The sequence below is a fragment of the Lissotriton vulgaris genome, chromosome 12 (assembly GCF_964263255.1).
Source record: "Lissotriton vulgaris chromosome 12, aLisVul1.2, whole genome shotgun sequence".
Lineage (NCBI taxonomy): Eukaryota > Metazoa > Chordata > Amphibia > Caudata > Salamandridae > Lissotriton > Lissotriton vulgaris.
The window spans coordinates 610,165,185-610,192,445 of NC_141700.1; the positions used below are offsets into that span (position 1 = coordinate 610,165,185).

At 52.3% G+C, this 27,261-nt stretch overlaps 1 protein-coding gene across 1 annotated transcript in view; it reads right to left on the minus strand.

Annotated features, from left to right (window-relative positions):
* PMFBP1 (polyamine modulated factor 1 binding protein 1) overlaps positions 1 to 27,261 on the minus strand; it is a 1,903,249-nt gene that overhangs the window by 182,944 nt on the left and 1,693,044 nt on the right. Inside the window, exon 38 of the mRNA XM_086945556.1 lies at positions 13,736 to 13,798. Coding sequence (XP_086801682.1) covers positions 13,736 to 13,798 — 63 coding nt within the window. The remainder of the gene's footprint in view (positions 1 to 13,735; positions 13,799 to 27,261) is intronic.

The window sequence follows — 27,261 nt, forward strand, 5'->3', positions numbered from 1 at the left end:
GATCGCGGCGACAGCATCTGGTTCCCTCCTGGTTCCAGCACCGTCACTGGCTAGTGACCAAGACTCTGTCCCCTTCCCTTTCATGACTTCTTCTTCCTAGTTCCATCCTAGGAACCACCGGACCCCTCCATCTGGCCGCCTGCCAGCAACTACTTGTTTCAGGCTTCATCAGGATCAACGCAGCAAACCCGACACCACTTCAGCCCTATGCACCCGCAGCCTGTGGGTTAGGTAACTAAAGCTTCTAGGTGCTGAAGTCAGTGTTCACTATCCTAGTGTCCAGGTCCACTGTTGTTTTTCCTCCATCCAGCCGGGTTCGTCTGGAAATCGTAACTCTTTAAACTGTAGCATCCATAGACGTTGGTACGCATCCCGCGTGAGAGTTTCCACTCTGCACGTGAGTCCCGTGGGCCTCCTGCTCCTTACTTACCTAGTCAGTAGCGTAGTCCCAGCGATCCTCCAGCCTCTGGATCTTCTTACAGTACTTTCTTTCCTCGCATTCCATTGTTTCCAGTATATGGTTTGTCGTGCCCCTAGGGCACCATTGTAAATCGTGCAACTTGAACGTATTTTTCCTAAGAGTTTGTCATGTGCTTAGCCCTCTGACCTCATAAAGAGTTCAGAGGTGTATGTTAGTTAATAAATACTTGTTTATTTTCATATCTACCTGTGTGGTGTCCTTTCATTTGGTATTCAAGGGGTTATGTGTGGTAAAACAGCTGGCTTCACATGCCAATAGAGTTTAGCCTAAGACTGCTTTGTCCATGCTACCATTAGGATAGCTGGTCTATACGGTTGACTTACAACCAATCACCATAAGGGTTGTTTGGACTGATACAAGGTGATCACTAGAACTAGTGAGCATCATATATCAGGACAACTTCTCACACATCCCAGTAGGCTTTGACGGCGGAGCAGAAGGACAATGACCTTCCGCGTCCCCATGGCTGACGGACGGGGAGTAGGCGAAGAGCGACGGTCATTATTCGCCTTCTTCTTCTGCTTCAACTTACCTGATGATGAAGACTTCGAGGAGGAATGATGGTGGTCACTCCGCGACCGGTCCCGTGACCTCCCTCTCGACCAGAACTTCGAGCGGTGCAGAGCTGACTGCCGGGTGTGAGAAGTTTGCCAGGTACTGCATGGTGTCCGGTCCCACGTCTCTCGTGTCTGCCACGGGTCTCTACTTTGCTGTGGATATGGGTCAGAGTCAGAGAAGTCTAGAAGTCCAGAGGCTTAGTCGCTAAGTCTTCGGGTTCCGGCGGGAGCGTCGACAAAGCACACCGGCAACTTAATGGTGGTGCCTGTTTGCACAGGGTGGTCACTCCTTGACCACAAGGCAGTTGTCTTCAGTCTTCCAGTCGAAATGGAACGTCGAAGGTCCAAGAGTTCATTTCAGAGTTTCTTTCCAGGATAATCTAATGTCTATAGACACAGCTCCTAACTTTATACCAAACTAAGGGGCTGGATTACCTGCTAGGTCCCTCCTATGGGTGGAACCTGAGAAGGGGGTGGTTACACCCCTTTCTATTTGTCCAGTTTCGCGCCAGAGCTGGGGCTGGAGTGCCCCAGCAACTGGTTTGAACCGGGCTATGCATGGAGCACCTTGTGTGCCCCAGGCAGTGTCTGGAAACAGCAGTTTTTATTGAACCCACCCTGCCCCAATCCACTACAGGCTGTTTCACAAGTTACTACTTGTGTAACGATATATCTGTAAGAGACATTAGTTAGTGATAGATTCCTTACCTTAGAATATCCCTAGGCGTCAGACTGGATCCGGAATTTTTTTGCGTAGCAGTACCCTTGCGCGTCGGTAGGCGTCGTCTGCGGCTCTGCGTCTGTCGTGGGCGCCGTGATGACGTCGTCGGAGTACTTAGACGCCGCCTCCGCGTGCTGACGTCAGTTCTTAGCCACAGCTTTTCCGCGCCAGAAACGTAGAGCCATGCTAAAATTCAACACTGGTGCCAATGAAACTAGGGCCCTGAAAGGGGATGACCTTAACCCTAGATATCGGTTCGCAGAAACGGGGAGGATGGGTGGGTCGGGATGGAATCTATCACTAACTAATGTCTCTTACAGATATATCGTTACACAAGTAGTAACTTGTGCATCTGAAAGAGACATGTTAGTGATAGATTCCTTACCTTAGAATAGATACCCCAGAAATACCAACCCCGGTGGTGGGTCTGCGAACCAATAATCACACCAGAAACTCCTGGAGGACGGAACGGTCAAAGAAGCCATCCCTCCGGACTTGGCTGTCCAGGCAATAGTGTCTTGCAAACGTGTGCAGCGAGGCCCACGTAGCTGCCAGGCAAATGTCCTGCAAGGGCACTCCTCGGCCCAAGGCAGTTGTAGTCGCCGTGGCTCGAGTGGAATGAGCCCTCAGCCCAACAGGGGGTTCCTTCTTAGTCAAGGAGTAACACGCCTGGATACACAAGATGATCCACCGTGAGTTGGTCCACTTGTGCACCGCCTTTCCCTTCTTAGCGCCCACGTCACCAACAAAGAGTTGGTCATCCACCCGGAACTGGCGTGTGCGATCCAGATAGAAAGAGAGTGCACGTTTTGGGTCCAGACGGTGGAGCCTCTCTTCCTCTTTCGAGGGATGCGGAGGCGGAAAGAAGGTGGGCAAGGTAATGGACTGCCCGATGTGGAAGGCCATGACAACCTTGGGCAAGAACGATGGTCTCGTCCGCAACACAACCTTGTCCGGTTGAACAGAGAGGAAAGGAGGTTTAGAGGATAAAGCCTGGAGCTCACTCATACTCCTGGCAGAGGTGATGCCAACCAAGAAAGCAGTCTTCAGAGTAAGAAGGCGAAGAGGACAGTTATGAAGTGGCTCATAGGGAGCGCACATCAGAAAAGTAAGAGCCAGGTTCAAGTCCCACTGAGGCATCACGAAGGGAACAGGTGGAAACGTGTGTGTGATGCCTTTCAGAAATCGATTTACAATAGGGGACTTGAACAAAGATGGCTGTTCAGGCAGCCGCAGGAAGGCTGAAAGGGCAGAAAGGTAGCCCTTGATAGTGCCCAGAGCAGAGCCCTGCTGGGCAAGAGAAAGAAGGAAGAGGAAAACCTCAGAAAGAGGGGCAAAGAGAGAATCCACAGCCTTTGCTGTGCACCATGCCACAAATCTGTTCCACCTGCAGGCGTATACCGACTTTGTGGAGGGACGCCTGGCTGCCAGAATGATGTTACAGACTTCAAAAGGCAAGTCAAATGGCCTCAACTGTCGCCGCTCAATCTCCAAGCATGGAGGTGGAGACTAGACAGGTTCGGGCGGAGGACCGTCCCCCGCTGCTGCGACAGAAGGTCCTCCTGAAGAGGCAGACGAACCGGGGGATCGACTGATATACTGAGTAGCTCGGGATACCAGTACCTTCGTGCCCAGTCCGGAGCCACAAGGATGACTTGTGCCCGGTCGCGCTTGATCTTCTACAGCACTCTGGGCAGAAGTGGTATAGGCGGAAAGGCATACAACAGACCGCAACTCCAATCGTGACGAAAAGCGTCTCCGGGCGAGTGCCGCCTTGGAAATTCCAACGCGCAGAACTGATGACATTGCGCTTTCTCTTCGGTGGCGAATAGATCTAACCAAGGCTCTCTCCACTGCAGAAAGAGACCTTGCGCCACTACCGAGTTCAGACGCCATTCGTGATCCATCATGCACCGGCGGCTGAGTTTGTCCGCCCTGGCGTTCAGAGAACCTGCCAGTGTTGAACCACCAGGGTCACGCCCTGATGTTCCAGCCATTGGCAGAGGCGCAGAGCCTCTTGGCAGAGGGTCCACGACCCCACCCCGCCCTGTTTGTTGCAGTACCACATGGCGGTGGTGTTGTCCGTGAACACCTGCACTACACTCCCCCAGACCGAGGGGAGGAATGCCTTCAGTGCTAGACAAATCGCCCGTAACTCCAAAAGGTTGATATGGAGCCGGGACTCCGCTGGAGACCAGAGGCCGCTGATCTCCGCCTCTCCCATGTGGCCGCCCCAGCCCTGGAGGGATGCGTCCGTCACAACCACGTGCTCCGGTTGGGGAAGGGAGAGGGATCTGCCGCTGACTCAATTGCGGTCCGTGAGCCACCACTGCAGCTGTCTCGCAGTGCCCTCCGAGATAAGGACATGGTCATACAGGTTGCCCTGATGCTGGGCCCACTGAAACTTCAGGTCCCACTGTAGAGCCTGCATCCACCAACGGGCGTAATGCACCAGAAGGATGCAGGAAGCCATCAGCCCCAGAAGCTACAGCGTCAACCTGACCGAAACTCGGGATAAAGGCTGAAAGATCGGAATCAGAGCCTGTATATCCCGAACCCGCTGTTCGGGTGGGTAAACCCGAAACTGCGTCGAGTCGAGAACGCTCCAATGAAAAGGAGCTTCTGAGAGGGACACAGGTGTGACTTCGGCACATTGATGGAGAACCCCAGCTGGTGCAAGAGGTCTGCCGTCGTCTGGAGGTGGCTGACGACTGTCTGGGGCGAGCCCGCCTTCAACAACCAGTCGTCGAGGTAGGGGAAACCCCTAACCCTAAACCCCTAACCTGCGCAGATGAGCTGTGACCACCGCCATCACTTTCGTAAACACCCGTGGGGCGCTGGTAAGGCCGAAGGGGAGTGTGAGAAGTTGGCCTGATATATGATGTTCACTAGTTCTAGTGATCACCTTGTATCAGTCCAAACAACCCTTATGGTGATTGGTTGTAAGTCAACCTTATAGACCAGCTATCCTAGTAGTGTGGACAAAAGCAGTCTTTAGGCTAAACTCTTTATGGCATGTGAAGCCAGCTGTTTTACCACATATAACCTTTGAATACCAAATGAAAAGGACACCACACAGGTTGTTATGAAAATAAACAGTTATTTATTATCTAACATACACCTCTGAACTCTTTATGAGGTCAGAGGGCTAAGCACATGACAAGACTCTTAAGAAAAATACGTTTAAGTTGCACAATTACAATGTTGCCCTAGGGGCACGACAAACCATATACTAAATAAATGGAATGGGAAAGTCAATTAAAGGAATGGAGCTGTCCAGAGGTTGTAGGATCGCTGGGACCACGCTATACTAACTTGAGGTAAGTAATAGGAGGCCCACGGAGCGCGTGTGCAGAGTGTGAACTCACACGCGAGATGCGTACAAACGTCTATGGACAGTACAGTTTAAAGAAAAGGTGAGTACGGACGTTCCTGACTAGATAAGACTGAAACGACAATGGAACTGGACACTAGGATAGTCAAGCTACCCTTGAGCACCGAAATGCTTGTGTTACCTCACCCACAGGCTGCGGGTGCATAGGTGCGAAGTCGTGTCGGGTTTCTGCGTCGAAGTCTATGGAGCCTAGAAGAAAGGTGCTGCAGGCGACCAGGAGGAAGATGTTCGGTGCAATCCAAGGGTGGATTGGTGAAGAGAGGAACCTGAAAGCAGAGGGGACAATGTTCAAAGTCACTAGCCAGTGACTGGAGTGGAACCAGGAGTGGAACCAGATGTCGTTGTCGCGATCAGGTGAAGGTGGACGCTTGTCTTTGCAGCCACGTGGACCAGGTGGTGTCTTCGGCGACCAGGATGGAGGCACGAGCTGTCCCACGCAGGCTCTCGCTGTCGGCGGTGTCGTCTCGAGATTCGGGTTCAACAGGCCTTGGCAAAGGCAACCCACGCGGTGAGTGGAAACAGCGTCTGGAGTGGACCAGGAGGGTCCGGGGGGCTCCTCTTTTGGAAGGGAGCAAGGGCCAGTCTGGAGCAACCAGACCAGCAGCAAAGTTGTCGGTGTTCGTCGTCTAGGAGGTCACTAGCCAGCCGGCAAGTGACCAGACAACGCGTTGAGCAGCAACAGGCAGAAGGGCCCCACGCAGATCTCGTGGATGCTGGAGGGCTGATCTTCGATGCAGGAGCTGCTCGGGGTCGGGGCTTCTCAGTCCCCAAAGCACTTGGACGAGGAGGCCTCGGAAGTTGTGCTGGAGCAAAGTGCTGCTTCTTTCAAGATGGCCGGTCCCACGTGTCTCGTCGCACCCACGGGTCTCAGCTCGGCTGCAGATGTGGGTTGAGGTCGGAAAGGTCTGGGAATACGGGTCTCGTCGGGCTCTGAAGTCTGGATCCTTTGCAGGAAGACGACAAAGGGAAGTCGCGGTACGCTGATGGTGCCTGCAGATGCAGGGTGGACACTCCTTGCCCACAAGGGAGATTCCTTCTGTCTTCTGTGGAGCAGAACGTCGAGGTCCAGAGTTTCTTCTTGTGAAGTTGATCAGGATAATCTAATCTGGAATGGGACCAGCTCCTACCTTTATTCAGCTAAAGGGGGCTGCACTACGAGTAGGTCCCTCCTCTGGGTGGGACCAGGAAGGGGGGTGGTTACACCCCCTTTCCTTTGTCCGGTCCTGCGCCAGCTCTGGGGCTGGGGTGCCCCAGGAACTGGTTTGGACCGGCATATGCACAGGGACACCTTGTGTGCCCCAGGCATGTCTCATTCCTTTCAGCCCTGTCCTACCTAAGACACAAAATCCTGTCTGGGGTGGTGCTAGCACCTCCCTAGGCAGGAAACCCTTTGTCCAAGCCTCCCTCGCTGGAAGGACTCCCAGCAGCTGGAGGTCAGACTTGTGTCTGTGGTGGCAGCATCCATTTTGTGATGCTGAGGCTCGAGTTAACTTTAACCGGGGTTCACAGTTACATACATGTCGTGGCCCTCTAGAAGGGTGGAATGCTAACCCCGTCGCCAGAATTGGCGAGGGGTTAGTATTCCAATTCGTATGACACCTTACTCGACATGTTTTGATAATGGGATACCAAAGTTAGCAAATAAACGCGAGGATTATAATGCACTTAAGAGTATATGGTACGCGTTATCATGGAACAGCTATTAGGACTTGGTTCCGCAAGCTGCAAACAGGCTCAGCTCATGCCAGAGCACCATCTCACATAATTCCAAGCACTCTGCCTTCAGGATTGTTAAGGCCTGCCATAGGAGTGACTGATAGGAATATATGGGTCCATTTTAGGGTTCGATATAGGGATATTATATCTAAAGCAAAGGGTGATTACACCACCTTGCCCCAGCTGTCGTGCAGCCAGTTGTGTCAGATTTGGATGGCCAGCCAGGGGTGGCATAATACATGCTGCAGCCCCTGGTAGGCCCTGGGTACACCTATGCCCTGGATACCTAAGGTATGCTACACAGGGACTGATAAGGTGGCCCAGTACCAATTGGTAAATGCACCTAGGGTACATGCTTGTCAATTTAGAGAGAGAACAGCTAGGCTGTGGGTCTGATTAGCAGGCCCACAGCCAGGGAAAGTCGTAAACCAGTGAAGCAAAAAGCAAAAATCGGGGGTGACCATAGGATTGCAGACCCCACTCTCCTACAGAGAGAACAGTAAACTGAAAGTGTTCGTGGCCTACCGTGAACCACAGGTAGCGTAGGTGGGCCGGCAGGACGGGGACGTGGAAATAAGCGTCCTGCAAGCCCAACGCTACCATCCAGTCTCCTGGATCCAGGGCAGCTAACACCTGAGCCAGAGTCAGCATTTTGAACTTCTCCTTCCGGAGGAAGCCGTTGACGTTCCGTAGGTCCAAGATAGGGCGTAGGCCCCCTTTGCCCTTCTTGGGTACCAGAAAGTAGTGGGAGTAGCAACCACACCCTACTTCCGGCCCAGAAACGCGCTCGATGACCCCCTTGGCCAAGAGGGCCGAAACTTCTTCCTGCAGAAGCCGCAAATGATCCCCCGATACCGGTGGTGTTGCGGTGGCATGGCTTGAGGGGTCGTCTCGAAGGGGAGGGAGTAGCCCCTTCGGAGGATTTGCAGCACCCACCTGTCCGATGTGACGGTGCACCAGTGGGAGTGGTGATGGCGAACCCTGCCCTCCACTGGCGTCACATGGGCCTGAAAGCAAGGACTAGGTAGGTTTTGAGGCGGATGCTGCAGGGGTAGGTGTGGACTGGCCTCGCCTTGGACCCCGACCACCGCCACAGCGGTTTCCACGTCCGCCACCGTGCTGGATGTTAGCCTGTGGCGTGTGGCTGGCGGCACATGTGGGGGCGCCCCTTCATTGGCCACGAAAGGAGCAAAAGGCATCCATTTGCTGGCGCGGGCCCGAGAGGCCCAAGGACTTGGCTGTAGCCCTGGAGTCCTTAAAGCGCTCAAGCGCATGGTCTGCCTTGTCGCCAAAGAGGCGACGGCCATCGAACGGCATGTCCATAAGTGTGTTTTGGACATCGGCCGAGAAATTGGCGGACCTCAACCAGGCGTGACGACGAATCGCCACCGTCGTTGACATCGCTCTGCCCAGAGAGTCGGTAGTGTCCAGCCCACACCGGATGGAATACCGTGCTGCATCCCAGCCCTCCACCAGGGCTTGGCCGAGTCTAGCCCGTACCTCCAACGGGCAGTGTGGCAGCACGTCCGCGACCGTGTCCCATAGAGAGTGGGTGTAGCGGCCTAAGAGGCACGCGGTATTAACGGACCGCAATCCCAAACTTAGGGAGGAGAATATCTTTTTTCCATAATTCTCATACCTCTTAGATTCCCAGTCGGGGGGAGCCGACGGGAATGCAGTCTGGGAATTGGATGCCTGGATAACCAGGCTCTCAGGGGTGGGATGGGTAGACAGAAAGCAAGGGTCACCCGGAGCCAGGCGGTGGCGTCTGGCCACGTTCCTATCCACAGGCTGTCCTGTGGCGGGCCTGGACCAAGTGCCCAGAAGAACGTCTGACAAGGCCTCATTAAACGGCAGCAGAGGCTCGGCCGAGCTTGCCTGCGGTTTAAGGACCTCAGTGAGGAGGTTAGTCCTCACGGCCGCGACGGGGAGCTCAAGGCCCAGAGCCTTGGCCGCCTTCATCAGCACCACACTATAAGCAGCCCCCTCCTCCGTAGCCACGCTAGGAGGGGAGACGAAGACAGTGTTGAGCGAAGTGTCCAGCCCACTGGCCTCCCAAGGATCTCCTGTCGAGTCTACAGAAGACTGACACTCCCGTGCCAGAGGGTCCTCAGACCCCTCCCAATCCTCCTCATCACCCACAGCCTGGTACTCAGGCTCAAAAGATGGGGCCTGGTCATTAAAATAAAAATCTCCTAGCAGCATCGAATACGGCGCCGCTCCGACGCCAGACCCGAATCGAGGACAGGACCAGGGACAACGTCGTCCTGGGACGGCGCCGAGGGCGACACCCGAGGGACCCCCGACCGGCGACGATCCGGAACCGGACTCAGTGGGGCCCCGCGGCGTCGGGACCGAAGTCGCCGACGGCGCCGAGGCCGAAGCCCCGGACGGCGCCGGTGGCGAAGCAACCGGCCCGCGTGGGGACCCAGTCGCAACCGCTTGGCCCGAAGGCGGCGTCCTGCCCAGGGACCGGCGGGTGTGGGACAAGCCACGACACCTGCGGCTCCTGCGAAGCCGCGTGGGCGGTGTCGCCCAAACCCCCGGCCGTGTCGCGTGAGCGTCGGGGGGGGGGTCAGAAGAGCGATGGTGCCTCTTCGACTTCTTGTGCCTCTTACCTGAGGACTTCGAGCCCGAAGACCGATGACGACTCCCGGAACTGTGGGGGCTCCGGCCCCGCGACCGGTCTCTCGACCTCTTTTCGTACCGGGACCTCGAGCGGCGCGGGGCAGACTGCCGAAGCTCGAGTCGCTTGCGGGACCGCTCCCGTCTAGCCTTAGTCGTCAGGGCCCGGCAGTCGGAGCAGGCCTTGTCGTCGTGGTCCAGACCTAAACAGTGCAGGCACCGGCGATGGGGGTCGGTAACCGACATCGGTCGGTAGCAGTCGGCGCAGGGCTTGAACCCTGGCATCCCTACCGGCACCGTCGAAGTCGATAGACTTCGAAAAATGGATCAAAAAGGATCTCAAAAGGTTAGTCAAAAATTGACTTGGGTACAACTTTTTCCAGATCTGCGCTAGCTGGCGCGGAAAAAAGAAGAACTGACGTCAGCACGCGGAGCCGGCCTCTAAGTACTCAGACGACATCATCACAGCACCGACGACGGACACGACGCCTACCGACGCGCAAGGGTACTGCTACGCAAAACGTTTCCGGATCCAGTCTGATGCCTGGGGATATTCTAAGGTAAGGAATCTATCACTAATGTGTTTCTTTCAGATGTCCCTTGACAGGAAACCTATTGTCCAGGCCCAACCTAGCTTGCGGGTGGGCGGGGAGGGGGGTATTCCAAAGTGTTTGACACCTTTCACGACATGTTTTGATAAAGCCAAACCAAAGTTAGCATTAACCGCGAGGATTATAATGCACTTAAGAGTATATGGTATGGCTATATCATAGAACAGCTATAAGGACATGGTTCCGAAAGCTGCAGACAGGCTCAGCTCATGCTAGAGCACCATCGCACATAAAACCAAGCACTCTGCCTTCAGGATTGTCAAGGCCTGCCATAGGAGTGACGTATAGTTATATATGTGTCTATATATAAGGGTAGATATAGGAATACTATATCTAAGCAAGGGGTGATTACACCATCTTGCCCAAGCTGAGTGTTCAGCTTGTGGTGTCAGTTTGGATGGCCAGCCAGGGGTGGCATAATACATGCTGCAGCCCCTGTTAGGCCTTGGATGCACCTATGCCCTGGGTACCTATGGTACATTATACAGGGGCTCACAAAGGTGACCCAATTCCCAATTAGGTATGTACCTAAAGTACATGAAGTCCATTTTACAGTGAGAGCAGATAGCCTGGGGCCCTGATTAGCAGGTCCCAGGCCAACTAAGTTAAAAACCAGCTAAACACTAGGCAAAAAGTTGGGGTAACCATAGAGTCATATATCCACCTTCCTACACCGGGCCTCCAGAAGCTTTCGAGACCGCTCCTGCAAAGATTTCGGGTTCATGGCCCGACAGTCGTATCACTACTTCGGGTCTTGGTCGCCCTCCAGGCACTAAAGGCACACGAGGTGCAGGTCCATGACCGACTTCAACTTGTGACAGGATTTTCAAGACTTGCAGCCCGTCCGACAATGGGACATCCCTATGTGCACCAGGAATCAAACGACTCGAAAAAGATGTCGACAAAAGTTGAAAAAGTTATTTAAAAAATGACTTTGGGTACTGCTCTCTCTGGATCTGCGCTGGTAGGCGCGGAAAAAGAAAGTACTGACGTCAGCGCGCAGGTGCGGCTTCTAAGTAGATACAGTGACGTCATTCCAGCGATCATGATGCCAACGGCGAACGTGATGTCGACCGACGCCACGTACCGATGCGCAGGGATACTGCCTCAGGGTAATTCTAAGGTAAGGTATCTATAACTAATAGTCTCTTTCAGATAGCCTGCCTTCATGTGCATGCAAACACTGAGCTCAGTCTGGTTCAATGCAGTAAAAGCATCTGCTACATTTCTCACACAGAAACCACTGCCTCGGTCCAAAATGCTGAATACCAAGTGGTACATAAACGATAAAAAAAACATCAACTTTCAGCAGCAAACACTGCCTCACATAACATACTGTTTACAAAAAGGGGATGGTGATGAACAGAGTGTCTGAGTTAAACAGACCACTCTTACCCAGTCCAAAGATCAGGGCTTGATCCATCACCGTTATTTATCTCACTGCCCCATCCCAGCTCAGAACCTGGCTATATGCAAATCAGTCTGTCCCTGGCCCAGTGCATCATGGGAACAGGGCAGACTAAACTACCAAGCCAATTCTTCACCAGAAAGGAAACAAGCTACCGGGGACCGGTTTCTGGCATTTCAGCCTTCTTCGGCCCGGCTTGCTTGAATCCTGATGGAGCAGTGAGAAAGGGACTCATGTCTGAGTATACCCTGCCACACCTATAGTGGCCAAAAACGATTTACAAAAAGGGGGTGGTGATGAACAGAGTGTCTGAGTTAAACAGACCACTCTTACCCAGTCCAAAGATCAGGGCTTGATCCATCACCGTTATTTATCTCACTGCCCCATCCCAGCTCAGAACCTGGCTATATGCAAATCAGTCTGTCCCTGGCCCAGTGCATCATGGGAACAGGGCAGACTAAACTACCAAGCCAATTCTTCACCAGAAAGGAAACAAGCTACCGGGGACCGGTTTCTGGCATTTCAGCCTTCTTCGGCCCGGCTTGCTTGAATCCTGATGGAGCAGTGAGAAAGGGACTCATGTCTGAGTATACCCTGCCACACCTATAGTGGCCAAAAACGATTTACAAAAAGGGGGTGGTGATGAACAGAGTGTCTGAGTTAAACAGACCACTCTTACCCAGTCCAAAGATCAGGGCATCAGTAGGCTATCACCAACCACCGCCTGAGATCAGTCACTGAGCGCTCAGTGCCTCTCATCAAATACAGGGAGCCCCTGATGGCAAGCAGAGCAACCAGTGCCTCCTACTCTACTGATAAAGCACCAATGCCAGGGTTGGACTGGGACAAAAAAAACAGGATTGAGCACCAACATAAAAGTGGTCACATTAATGAAGCAGGTACTTAAAGTGATACTGTCAGGGAAATCAGTAAAAACTGGCCCACCCAGCCATAAAACTGGCATACAACTGCTAAACAAGCATTTGCAATACAATAGGTCTCGCATTTGTGAGAGTTTAAGCTATTGCCATTGTAAATGACAATGCCTTTTATTTATCCGTATTGATAATTAACACATAAATAAAATGCATTGCCATTTACAATGCCAGTAGCTCAAACTCTTGTAAATACGAGACTTTTTTTGTTTTAAAGAAGTGGCCACTATTGTCCCGGGCTGCTTGGAAAGTGAAAGTACACATGGTGCACTGAATGCTGCAGGAAAAGCATATCGTGCCTGCAGTAGGAGAGCATCCTTAACACCTTGGCTGCTAGTGGTTTTCCCCTCCTGTGCTGGAAAATAAGATCTCTACTTGTTCATGACAAGGTCAGCTCGTCATAAGCACAGCTCCACTGTGCCTCATGACGAGCTGAGCTCGTCATGAGCAGGGAAGGGGTTAAAGAAAATAGTGCTTACAGACTCAATAAGACATACTGTGTAACAGCAAAAGTAAAAGGGCTAGTCCTCATTGGAGGTTACAAATGAAGACAAGGCTGCACTAAGGAGGGACTAGAAGCTTTTCAACGAATCAGAAGCCAGCATTTACAAAGGACAATGACATAAGCCAATGAAAAATGTGGGCAGGGAGTGGGCGGAGCTTCAAGGCCATGCTCGAATACAGCATGCCTCGCAGATCAACCTATGCACTGCCCAGGCTCAACCTAAAAACCGGGCCACACACTGGACTGTCAGAACAGCCCATCAGGCACTGCAAGACTGCCATATAGACCAGTCCGACCCTGCCAATGGCTTGGCTTAGCACAGACAGGCACATTTGGTGCTGTAAACTAATCTAAAAGTGCACCCTGCATTCGCATGGGTGGCGACTTTCCTGGGTGAAGTCACTGTGCGGGGTGCATTAATTTGTAATCAATTTTGTCTGTATAACTCTACTAGAGAGGTTGGAGGCGGGGACAAAAATCTAACAAAAGAATTACAGGAAGGACCTACGTACACAGTTTTTGATGCAAAGAATGGTTCTGGAGAGGGAAGGCCTTACCCAAGAAAGAGGGGCTCTGACTTTCACATACTGGTGTATTTAAAGTGTAACACAAATGTAGCTGAAGTAGATGTACACTACGAGAAGAGCAGCAGCCGCACACTAAGATAAACAGTCACATACGATTACATAAAAACAGTCTGGGAGGAGGAAGGGGCTATGAAAAGACAGGTCTAACTTAGGAGCAGGCTTACATCCTGGAAGAGTCTGTCGTATGACACGTACCTCAGCGCAGACAGCTGTGTGCTTTTGCCTTAGTATGTTGAGTTCATTCTGCAAAGCATCTCTCTGTTAACAGAAAAATAATATTAGAAAGTAAACAAAGCAGCAAATATGTGTTACAGGCAGATATCGTGTCAGCTGCGCCTATTGATTGCTATGGGCATAGAGTGGCTGCCCTAAATACACTGCTATAGGTGGTAAGGTGCTTGTGTGCAAGTTCAAGGAGCGGGTGTAGGGGCTATGATAAGTGGACAATGGTTTTCAGCCAAATAAGGTTCCTATATACAAGACTGTGCTTTATTAAAGTTCAAATGTGCAAGACAAAAGTGCCAGATTAAGTGAATTAACCTTAGCAAGATGGGATAGGGAACCACCACTAGTTCCAAAGGTCGCCCAACTCCAATGACCAGATACTATTATCAAGATGATTCTTGTGGGATCCGTTTCCCCGTTGCACATTAATCTCGGACCAGACTAGAGTTGCCAAGGTGTTATCGGCCGCTGCGCGCAGTTTATAACAGAGCTTTACAAAGGTCGCCAGCCTGGCAAGTGACTGTTTTGTAAGAGAAAATTCTAATCGGAGTTGAGCGGGCGAGGCTGACCTAGGTTGCCTTAAGGTTTGTTTATAGGCTTTATAACGCATGCCTGTATTCATGTATTGCCTTTGCTATGGCCCCAAATAAAGATTTGGCATCGCCCTCGCGCTGCATATTGTGGCACCACTCTTACCCTGAACTGCCCTGGCTTGACACTGGCACTGCACGCCTCTCACCTATTCTACATTGTGCTACATCATCATTTGCGTGGTAACAAGATAACCCGCCCGCCCTGCCCTACTTCTCAATCTCACCACTCTTTAGTACAGAGGCCTCCTCACTAATGACATTATGCCGTCACCTAGTGCGAGTGCACAAGGGCATTAACCCCTGCTCCACCCAGTCTTCCACCGCCCCCATGGTGCACTCCTCCCTCACTCTACAGTGCCTTCCTCTGGGTTGAGCGGCAACATTAACTTCAACTGATGTAAAGGCTACCTGGACCAACTCAAAGGAAATACAGACTAACACTGAATTCAAACTTTACAAACTCACACTCACTAAAGCCCACACCGAGTGAGCGCTATTTGGTACAATTCTGCACCACGTGACTTAAAACTTTGTGGTCATATTAACGAGAGTTGCGTATTTTTGCACTGCCATGAGAATCACTATAAAATTACAATTGTATGCAGCAAGTAGTTGTACAAATTTACATTGAGATAAACTTATTACATGTGTGGCCTACTACTGCAGTCTTTACTAACCACACCAATATCAAACACGCTCATCCCCATGATTTCAGAATCTCATTAGGCTAGCCATCAGTGCTGCTGCTAACATTAATTTACACACTGAGTAATCCACAACACACATTGTACATGCACAATAGCCTAAATATAGGATCACAGAAGCCAGTGTGTGGTGCACATATTGGAATGATACGATAGGCGCCTAGACAACCGGCACCACTCTGAGACATCTTACTGGCGTGTGTTATACAAATGACAATAACATAACTCACACAAATTACCTCACAGTCAATATGCTTTAGAAAAGCACATTCCCTGCATGGCATTCCGTAAGCCCACCACAGTTCAGATGAAACACATTATGACCTACCTCACTGTAAGGGCGTGGCACCAAGACTGCATACATTTTTAGGTTGAGCATTCGAGACCTCATATATACTTAACCGCAGCGGCAATTCCGGCGCAGCGGTTTAGCGCAGTGGGCGGTGCCGCAGGCGGCCAACGGACGTACACAGCACTACAAAGGTAGTGCGCGTGACGGCCGTTGGCCGACGCCAGCAGCGAAGGGGTTAAGTATATACTTCTTTGTGTTCTTTCAGCCCATCCACTGATTTTCATTTGTTTGTTTCAGTGTCATTTAAAAATCCTTGCTCGTCAGTGGTCAACCCATCTCTTTGTCCTTCCTTTTTGTCTTTCTGTTTCCTCCCACGTAGCAGGGACAAAGTATTGTATCATTAAGTGTTTTGGTTGTTTATCTGTTGTTTGAGGGACTATTTTTTTATTTGTTTCCTACTCGTGTGAATGTTTGCCTGTGTTCAGCTTTGGTGCCCGTAGCTCCTTGATTCTTTTGTTACTGCACGACGGCATAGAAAGGCTCTCCTTAGCACAGCTGCTCCCCCTGCCTTTGGAATTCCAACGTGATTGACCACAGCTGCTCCCCCTGCCATTGGAATTCCAACGTGATTGACAACAGGCCTTTGTGTGATGGAAAACAGGCCTTTAGATCTTATTAGCCTGGTGCACTTTTGATTTTCTCAGCGCCTCAGCCCCGGTAGCCTATGCGCCTCTTGTTTTTTTGTTTTTTTTGTCCGTGGGGCTGCTGATGGCTTTCTGCTGCATACGCAAAGGTCACCACTAATCCCCCAGTCAGCCGGGCCCCCTTTCTGTTACATTTTCTTCCGAGCCTCCTACTCCTGTGTTGGGCACCGGTTATCATCTTCCGCCTGGTCTCATCTTCTGAAGGCAAATGCGCTCCTCCTCTCTGCCGGGATTATTGCCGCTCCCTAGTCTTGTTGGGTTTGAGGAGATAGTGTGTTCAGTACTGAAATGCCCAGAACCCTGAGTGGTCCTTGTAGGAGAGTAGGGTCTGCAATCCTATGGTCACCCACGATTTTTGCTTTTTGCTTCACTGGTTTACGACTTTCCCTGGCTGTGGGCCTGCTAATCAGACCCACAGCCTAGCTGTTCTCTCTCTAAATTGACAAGCATATACCTTAGGTGCATTTACCAATTGGTACTGGGCCACCTTATCAGTCCCTGTACAGCATACCTTAGGTATCCAGGGCATAGGTGTACCCAGGGCCTACCAGGGGCTGAAGCATGTATTATGCCACCCCTGGCTGGCCATCTAAACAGACACAACTGGCTGCACGACAGCTGGGGCAAGGTGGTGTAATCACCCTTTGCTTTAGATATAGTATCCCTATATCTTAACCTAAAATGGACACATATATTCCTATCAGTCTCTCCTATGGCAGGCCTCATCAATCCTGAAGGCAGAGAGCTTGGAATTATGTGAGATGGTGCTCTGGCATGAGCTCAGCCCGTTTGCAGCTTGCGGAACCAAGTCCTAATAGCTGTTCCATGATAACGCTATACCATATACTCTTAAGTGCATTATGAACCTCGCGGTCAAATGCTAACTTTGGTATAGCATTATCAAAACATGTCGAGTAAGGTGTCATACGAATTGGAATACTACCCCCTCGCCAATTCTGGCGACGGGTGTAGCATTCCACCCTTCTAGAGGGACACGACATGTATGTAACTGTGAACCTCGGTTAAAGTTAACTCGAGCCTCAGCATCACAAAATGGATGCTGCCACCACAGACACAAGTCTGACCTCCTGCTGCTGGGAGTCCTTCCAGCGAGGGAGGCTCGGACAAAGGGTTTCCTGCTTTGGGAGGTGCCAGCACCACCTCAGACAGGATTTTGTGTATTAGGTAGGACAGGGCTGAAAGGAATGAGACATGCCTGGGGCACACAAGGTGTCCCTGTGCATACTCCAGTCTAAACCAGTTCCTGGGGCACTCCAGCCCCAGAGCTGGCGCAAGACCGGACAAAGGATAGGGGGTGTAACCACCCCCCTTCCTGGTCCCACCCAGAGGAGGGACCTAGTCGTAGTGCAGCCCCCTTTAGCTGAATAAAGGTAGGAGCTGGTCCCATTCCAAACTAGATTAATCTTGACAACTTCCACGAAGAAACTCTTGACCTTCGACCTCCTGATTACCAGAAGACTGAAGAATCTCCCCTATGGTCAGGGAGTGACCATCCTGCTTCGCAGGCACCATCAAGCTCCTGTGCGGTTTGTTGCAAGTCCTTCCTTCCTGAAACCCGACGACCCAGCTCGACGAGACCCGGACCTCCAGACTCCTCTGACCTCTACCCACATCCACAGCACAGCTGGGACCCGTGGGTGCGACGAGCAACTTGGAGACGGCCATCTTGAAGAAACCTGCACAGCGCTTCCAGCGCGACCGCCGAGGGATCCTCGAGTGAGTGCACTGGGGTCTGAGAAGCCCCACACCGACGCAGCTCCTGCACCAAAGACCAGCCCCCCAGTATCCACGAGATCTGTGTGGGCCCCTTTTGCTTGGTTGCTGCTTTCCTGTTGTCTGGTCACTTGCCGGCTGGCTAGTGACCTCTGAGACGACGACCCGAAGATTTCACCACTGCTAGTCTGGTCCCCCAGACTGGCCCTTGCTTCCTTGTAAAGGAGAAGCACCCAGGACCCTCCTGGTCCGCACCAGACGCCATCTTTGTTCCATCACGTGGCTTGCACTTGCCAAGGCCTGTTGACCAGATCGATGATCCAACACCGCCAACAGCAGCAGACGACGTGGGACAGCTCGTGCCTCCAGCCTGGTCGTAAAGACCAGCTCCTGGTCCGTGCAGCTACAGAGAGAAGCGACCCTTCTTCCACCTGAACGCGGCGACAGCATCTGGTTCCCTCCTGGTTCCAGCACCGTCACTGGCTAGTGACCGAGACTCTGTCCCTTTCCCTTTCAGGACTTCTTCTTCCTAGTTCCATCCTTGGAACCACCGGACTCCTCCATCTGGCCGCCTGCCAGCAACTCCTTGTTTCAGGCATCACCGGGATCAACGCAGCAAACCCGACACCACTTCAGCCCTATGCACCCGCAGCCTGTGGGTTAGGTAACTAAAGCTTCCAGGTGCTGAAGTCAGTGTTCACTATCCTAGTGTCCAGGTCCACTGTTGTTTTCCCTCCATCCAGCCGGGTTTGTCCGGAATCCGTAACTTTGTAAACTGTAGTATCCATAGACGTTGGTACGCATCCCGCGTGAGAGTTTCCACTCTGCACGTGAGTCCCGTGGGCCTCCTGCTCCTTACTTACCTAGTTCGTAGCATAGTCCCAACGATCCTCCAGCCACTGGATCTCCTTACAGTGTTTTCTTTCCTCGCATTCCATTGCTTCCAGTATATGGTTTGTTGTGCCCCTAGGGCGCACGTGTAAATATTGTGCCAACTCATATTTCGTTTTTAGTATTGTCATGTGCTTAGCCCTCTGACCTCATAAAGAGTTCAGAGGTGTATGTTAGTTAATAAATATCTGTTTATTTTCATAACAACCTGTGTGGTGTCCTTTCATTTGGTATTCAAGGGGTTATATGTGGTAAAACAGCTGGCTTCACAAGCCATTCAGAGTTTAGCCTAAAGACTGCTCTTGTCCACGCTACTAGGATAGCTGGTCTATAAGGTTGACTTACAACCAATCACCATAAGGGTTGTTTGGACTGATACAAGGTGATCACTAGAACTAGTGAGCATCATACATCAGGCCAACTTCTCACAGTCCTAAGAGCCCCCCATGCGGCTGGATGACAGCCGCCGTATTGGGGAAGATGCAGATTGGGTTCCATGTGGGGATCAAGTGCAGAAATGGTGAGTACAAGTACACCTATTCATTCCCCGGTTCTTGAACACCATGCAGCCCTTTGTCTGACAGCCGCTGCTATCTCTAGTACCTTGTGGCAAGGCAAAACCTCCTATGGATCTTCCTTCTCTGACCTATGGTTGTCCTCGTTTCTGCCCTGTTCTATGCGCGGCGGGCGTGGTATAGGTTGGCTTCTCTCACAATTGCTAGAGAGCGGCATGGCAGCAATGTAAACCGCTATCTTGCTGTAAAGGGAGCTTTGTCCGGACTGGACAGCAGTGGTCGCACGCTCAGTCTCTGCTGAGACCTGGTGGTGTTGATGCACAAGTTACTTACCTTCGGTAATGATATATCTGTAAAAAACAGTAGTTAGTGTTAGATTCCTTACCTTAAAATATCCCCAGGCGTCAGATTGGATCCGGAAAGTTTTGCGTAGCAGTACACCTGCGCGTCAGTAGGCGTCGTCTGCGGCTCCGCGTCCGTCGTCGGCATCGTGGTCGCCGGGATGATGTTGTCGGAGTACTTAGATGCCGCCCTCGCACGCTGAGGTCAGTTCTTGTACATAGCTTTCCGTGCCAGGAACGCATAGCAATGACAGAGACCGACACTGGTGCCATGAAACTAGGGCCCAGAAGGGAATGACCTTAACCCTAGATATCGGTTCGCAGAACGGGGAGGATGAGTGGGGCGGCAAGGAATCTAACACAAACTACTGTTTCTTACAGATATATCATTACCGAAGTTAAGTAACTTGTGCATCTGAAAGAAACAGGTTAGTGTTAGATTCCTTACCTTAGAATAGATACCCCAGCAATACCTACCCCGGTGGTGGGTCTGCGAACCAAGATCACACCAGAAAGTCCTGTTGAACGGAATGGCCAAAAAAGCCATCTTTCCGGACTTGGCTGACCAGGCAATAGTGTCTAGCAAACGTGTGCAGCGAGGCCCACGTAGCTGCCTGACAGATGTCCTGCAAGGGTACTCCCCGACCCAGGGCAGTAGTAGCCGCTGTGGCCCGAGTGGAATGGGCCCTCAGCCCAAAAGGGGGCTCCTTTCTAGCCAAGGAGAAACAGACCTTGATGCACAACACGACCCACCGAGAGATGGTCCGTTTGAGCACCACCTGTCCCTTCTTCGGGCCCACGTAACCAACAAAGAGCTGGTCGTCCACCCGGAACTGGCATGTGCGATCAAGGTAGAAGGAGAGTGCACGTTTTGGAGCCTCTCTTCCTCTTTTGAAGGATGCGGAGGCGGAAAAAAGGTGGGCAAAGTGATGGACTGCCTGATGTGAAAGGCCGTAACCACCTTGGGCAGGAAAGAAGGACGCGTTCTTAAAACAACTTTGTCCGGATGGACAGAAAGGATAGGAGGCTTAGAAGATAGAGCCTGGAGCTCACTCACTCTCCTGGCAGAGGTGATGGCAACAAGGAATGCAGTCTTAAGTGTCAGAAGACAAAGGGAGCGCACATCAGATAGGTTAGAACAAGGTTCAAGTCCCACTGAGGCATCACGAAAGGAACAGGAAGAAACATGTGCGTGATGCCCTTCAAGAATCTATTTACAACAGGGTACTTGAAAAGAGAAGGCTGATCAGGAAGCCTGATGAAGGCAGAAATGGCAGAGAGGTAGCCCTTAAGAGTGCCCAGAGCAGAGCCCTGCTGGGCAAGAGAGAGAAGGAAGAGGAGAACCTCTGAAAGGGGGCAGAACGAGGATCCACAGCCTTTGCTGTGCACCATGCCACAAATTTGTTCCACCTGCATGCGTATACCGATTTTGTGGAGGGATGCCTGGCTGCCAGAATCACTTCACAGACATCAGGAGGCAAGTCAAATGGCCTCAACTGCCGCCGCTCAATCTCCACGCATGGAGGTGGAGGCTGGACAGGTTCGGGTAAAGGACCGTCCCCTGCTGCGCGACAGAAGGTCCTCCTGAAGAGGCAGACGAATCGGGGGATCGACTGACATGCTGAGTAGCTCGGGATACCAGTAACTTTGTGCACAGTCCGGAGCCACAAGGATGACTTGGGCCCGGTCGCGCCTGATCTTCTTCAGCACTCTGGGCAGAAGTGGTATAGGCGGAAAGGCGTACAATAAACCGCAGCTCCACTGGCGACGAAAAGCGTCTCCGAGCGAGTGCCGCCTTGGAAATTCCAGCACGCAGAACTGATGACATTGCGCGTTCTCTTCGGTGGCAAATAGATCTAACCAAGACTCTCCCCACTACTGAAAGAGGCCTTGCGTCACGTCCGAGTTCAGACGCCATTTGTGATCCATCATGCACCAGCGGCTGAGTTCGTCCGCCCTGGCGTTCAGGGAACCTGCCAGGTGTTGAACCACCAGGGTGACGCCCTGGTGTTCCAGCCAAGTCCAGAGGCGCAGAGCCTCCCGACAAAGGGTCCACGACCCCAACCCACCTTGTTTGTTGCAGTACCACATGGCGGTGGTGTTGTCCATGAACACCTGCACTACACTTCCCCTGACAGAGGGAAGGAATGCCTTCAGAGCAAGCCGGATCGCCTGCAGCTCCAGAAGGTTGATTTGGAGCCCGGACTCTGCCAGAGACCAGAGGCCTCTAATCTCCCTCTCGCTCATGTGGCCCCCCATACCAGGAGGGACGCATCAGTCACCACTACGTGCTCCGGTTGGGGTAGGGAGAGAGATCTGCCGCTGACCCAATCGCGGTTCGTGAGCCACCACTGCAACTACCTTGCAGTGCCCTCCGAGATCCGGACGTAGTCGGACAGATTGCCCTGATTCTGTGCCCACAAACTTCAGGTCCCACTGCAGAGCCCGCATCCGCCACCTGGTGTGATGCACCAGAAGGATGCAGGAGGCCATCAGCCCCAGGAGCCGCAGCGTCAATCTGACCGAGACTCGGAATAAAGGCTGAAAGATCGGAATCAGAGCCTGAATATCCCGAACCCGCTGTTCGGGGGGGGGGGGGGGGGGGGGGGGGGGGATAAACCCGAAACTGCGCTGAGTCCAGAACCGCTGCAATGAAAAGGAGCTTCTGAGAAGGGCACAGGTGTGACTTTGGCACGTTGATGGAGAACCCCAGCGAGTGCAGGAAGTCGGCCGTAGTCTGGAGTTGGAAGAGGACTGTCTGGGGCGAGCTTCAACAACCAATCGTCGAGATAGGGGAAGACTGAAACCCCTAATCTGCGCAGATGAGCTGCGACCACCGCCATCACTTTCGTGAACACCCATGGGGCGCTGGTAAGGCCGAAGGGGAGTGTGAGAAGTTGGCCTGATATATAGTGCTCACTATTCTAGTGACCACTGTGTATCATACCAAACGACCCTTATTGATGATTGGTTGTAAGTCAACCTTATAGACCAGCTATCCTAGTAGCGTGGACAAAAGCAGTCTTTAGGCTAAACTCTAGAGGGCGTGTTAAGCCAGCTGTTTTACCATCACATATACCCCTTGAACACCAAGTGAAAGGACACCACACAAGTTGTTATGAAAATAAAGGATATTTATTTATAACAAGTCTACCCTGAACTCTTTATGAGTCAGGGAGCTAAGCACACAACAAAACTCTTAAGAAAATACTTCAAGTTGCACAATTTACGCAAATGCCCGAGGGGCACGAAAAACCATATACACTAAAAGCGGAATGCGAAATACTAGCAGGTAAGTAAGAAGATCCAGAGGCTTCAGGATCGCTAGGACTACACTACTGGACCCTAAGGTTAGGAGCAGGAGGCCTAGGGAGATCGGGTGCAGAGTGTACACTCTCACGCGGGATGCGGGACAAAGTCTATGGAGGCTAGTATTTCTAAAGTCACTGTTTTCGGACGAATCAGACTAGGTAGACTCAAAACGACAAAGGATCTGGACACTTAGATAGTGAACCTGCGTTGGAGCACCGAAATGCTCGGGTTACCTAGCCCAGGGGCTGCGGCTGCATAGGGTTCAAAAGACGTCGGGAATCCTCGTTGGAGTCTATGGAGCCTGAAAGAAGAAGTTGCTGGCAGGCGACCAGTGAAGATGTTCGGAGTGATCCAAGCCTGGATCGATGATGGAGATGACCTGAAAGCAGAGGGGACTCAGTTCTTAATCACTAGCCAGTGATTGTGTGGGCACCAGGATGGCACCGGATGAAGTCACCTCGACCAGGTGAGTGGGCGACGCTGGACTCTGCAGTCACACGGGCTAGGAGGCGTTGTCGGCGACCAGGCTGGAGGTGCGAGCTGTCCCACGAGGGTCTCTGCTGGTGGCGATGTTGGAACCAGGATTGGAGCAACAAGCCTTGGCCAAGGCAAGCCCACGTGGTGGAGTCAAGATGGCGTCTGGAGTGGACCAGGAGGGTCCGGGGTGCTCCGCTCTTGGAAGGGAGCAAGGGCCAGTCTGGAGCAACCAGGCCAGCGTTGAAATCGTCGTGGTACGTCGTCAGGAAGGCCACTAGCCAACGGGCAAGTGACCGGACAACGCGGTGAGCAGCAAAGAGCAGAAGGGCCCTGTAGGAAGGTACATCCTGACTATGGTTGCCCCCAACTTTTTGCCCTGTGTTTTAGCTGGTTTTGGACATAGTCGACCTGGGACCCTGCCAATCAGGACCCCAGGCCTACTGCTCTCTCTTTAAAATGGATTCCATGTACCCTAGGTGCATTTACCAATTGGTACTGGGCCACCTTATCAGACCCCGTAACACAGGGCATAGGTGTACCCAGGGCCGCCAGGGGCTGCAGCATGTATTATGCCACCCCTGGCTGGCCTCCTAAATTTGACACAACTGGCTGCACGACAGCTGGGGCGAAGTCGTGTAAGTACCCTTCGCTTTAGGTATAGTAGTTCTATATCTAACCATACAATGGACACCCGAGTTCCTATCAGTCACTCCTATGGCAGGCCTTAACAATCCTGAAGGCAGAGTGCGTGGGCTCGTGTGAGCTAGGTTCAGGCCCGAGCCGAGCCCGGTTGCAGCTTGCGGAATCAAGACCCAATGGCTGTTCCATGATAACGCGTACCATATCGGTAACTTCGGTGTCGCGTTATCAAGGCATGTCGAGTAAGGTGTCATACGAATCGGGGTGCTGCCCTCTCACCAATACTGGCGATGAGGTTAGCATTCCACCCTTCTAGAGGGACACGACATGTACGTAACTGTGAACCCCGGTTAAAGTTAACTAAAGCCTCAGCTCCACAAAATGGATGCTGCCACCACAGACACGAGTCTGACCTCCTGCTGCTGGGAGTCCTTCCAGCGAGGAGAGCTTGGACAAAGGGTTTCCTGCCAAGGGCGGTGTTCGCACCGTCCCAGACAGGGTTTGTGTATTCTGGGTAGGTAGGGCTTTTGCGAGAAGGTGACTGCGGAGTGGCACCCCGGTGCTCACTACGCATCTGCCGGTTAGAACCAGTTCCAGGGGCGACAGCCCTGGCCTGGGGAAAGTCCGGCAGGGGAGAGGGGTGTAACTACCCCCCTTCCTGGTCCCACCCTTAGGGCAGGACCTAGTCATGTACCCACCCCTTTCTTTAGAATAAAGGCCGGAGCGGGGACCCTTCCAAATTAGATCATCTTTGAATCAAGAATACTTTCTACGAAAGGACTTCAAGACTCTTCTCAAGATTTCTCCCTTGTGACTAAGGAGTAGTCACCCTGCATCAGCGGGCACCATCTAAGAACTCTGCGGTTTGCTGCAAGTCCTTCCTCAAGGATCCGACGGCCCAGCTCGACGAGAACCGGCTTCCCTGGCACCTCTGACCTCTACCCACGTCATCAGCTCAGCTGTGATCTGTGGGTGCGACGAGACCTCGAGGGACCGGCCATCATCAGAACCTGCACGCTCTTAAACCAGCACGACCATCGAGGTAACTCTCTGGTGAGTGCTCTGGGGTCCGAGAAGCCCCGACCCTGAGCCGCTCCAGCACCGAAGTGCAGTCTCCCAGCATCTCCACGGTCTGCGTGGGGCCCTTCTGCTCGCTGCTCAGCACGTTGTCTGGTCACTAGCCGCTGGCTTGTGCCCGTCCTTGACGACGACCGACAAACAACTCTGCTGGTCTGGTTGCTCCAGACTGGCCCTTGCTTCCATCTTTGCGAGAAGCACCCCGGACCCTCCTGGTCCACTCAAGACGCCATCTTAGGCCCACCACGTGGCCCTGAGATTTGCCAAGGCTTGTTGCCCCATCCTGGGCCCAGCGACGCCGACAGCATCATCCTTCGTGGGACAGCTCGCACCTCCACCGTGGTCGCCGACAACGCCTCCTGGTCCGTGAGACTGCAGAGCCTAGCGTCGCCCACTCACCTAGTCGAGGTGACGGCCAACCGGTGCCCTCCTGGTACCCTCTGACTACTGGCTAGTAGTACGAACTTGGTCCCCTCTGCTTTCAGGTGTCAACGATCTCTGATCCAGGCTTGGATCTCTACGAACTATTCATCACTGGTCGCCGGCCAGCAACTCCTTTTCTTCCGGCTCCTGGCTCGTCAGCGAAGACCCCGACGCCTGTAAGACTTGTGCAGCCGCAGCCCTCGTGGCTAGGTAACTCGGCATTTCGGTGCCTGCATAGCCTCTTTACTCTAGGGTCCCGAGTCCCTCGCTTCCGACTTGCCTTATCGGGTCCGCCCGAGACCTTAAACTTTCCGTGTCCTCGGACACTTGTTTTAATTGTGCACTTGAAGTATTTGCCTAAGAGATTTGGTTTGTGCTTAGTACCCTGTCCTCACAAAGAGTACAGGGCTGTTGTGATTCTTAATAAATATACTGTTTATTTTCATAACACTTGTGTGGTGTCCTTTCACTGGGTGTTCAAGGGGTACATGTGTGGTAAACAGCTGGCTTAACGCGCCCTCTCGAGTCTTTAGCCTTAGACTGCTCGTATCCACGCTACTAGGATAGCTGGTCTATAGGTTGACTTACAACCAAACACCATAAGGGTCGTTGGAACGATACATAGCGGTCGCTAGAATAGCGAACGTTGCATATCGGGCCAACTTCTCACATTGGTGGCAGCGGTGGGATTTGAGCTTGCTGTTGTTTTACCACACGTATCCTAAGAATATCTTGTTGAAAGATCGCACAAGTACTAATAGTACATATAACTAAAGCTTAGAATACTCTGAGTTCTACTGAACCAGCTGTTGTAGCTCCTCAAGGCTTAGCACACCTTGGCTACAACTCTTAGCAAGGGAACAGTAGGTAAACACGTAGTGTAGGTAGGTGCATCACTTACACCACACTAGAAACAGTATGTCGGACAAAGGAGGAAACTCTGAGTCTCCCCTTGTGTCAGTTGACCCTCCACAGGTCATCCCTTCAAGATATACTGTGCTGAGCTTCAAGGAGTTAAGACAGGTGTGTCACTCCCGGAAGATCAAGCAGGGGTCTAACCCCACCACGTCCTTTCTGATTGGTCTCTTGGAGACTTATGATGCCAGAAAAGCTGAGACCCGTCTTAGCTCTTCTAATCCAGAAGGAGACATGCCTCCCCTCGAGGGAACCAGAGACGATCCTGACCTCATCCACCTCGCAACTGAGAACGAAGATGTGGAGGATGATGAGGATGAGGATCCCTCTGGGGATGAGGCAGATAAGGGACAGGTAGAAGTCGTTAGACTAAGCAGGTCCAACTTAAGCAAACATGATAGTGGTACTGGGGGACCCCCAGCGCTACTGTCAGGTCCGCTTAACATTGGGAATGGACGAGCCCGATCTCTGTCGAGAGACTCTGGCAGATCCCTTCAAACCAATGGCTCTCGCAACTCTTCGCAAAGAGGGATGACGTCCCCTCAGCGGAGAGTGTACGAAGCTAAGGAAAGGGCAGCTAATCTGAGGATCGAAAGGGAAGAACTTGCCCTGGCCAAAGAAAGGCTTGCCTTTGCGAGAGAGCAACAGTTAAGTGGGGTAGTCCCCACTGGTGGCAGCAATAAACCTAGCAATAGGGAAAGGAGTTTTGATACAAAGCACCTGAATAAGATAGTGCCCCCCTTTAAAGAAGGGGACGACATCCACAAATGGATTACTGCTTTGGAGAGAGCCTGCACTGTGCAGGGTGTTCCCCAGAGTCAGTGGGCAGCTATCTTGTGGCTCTCCTTTGACGGTAAAGGTAGAGATAAGCTCCTCACC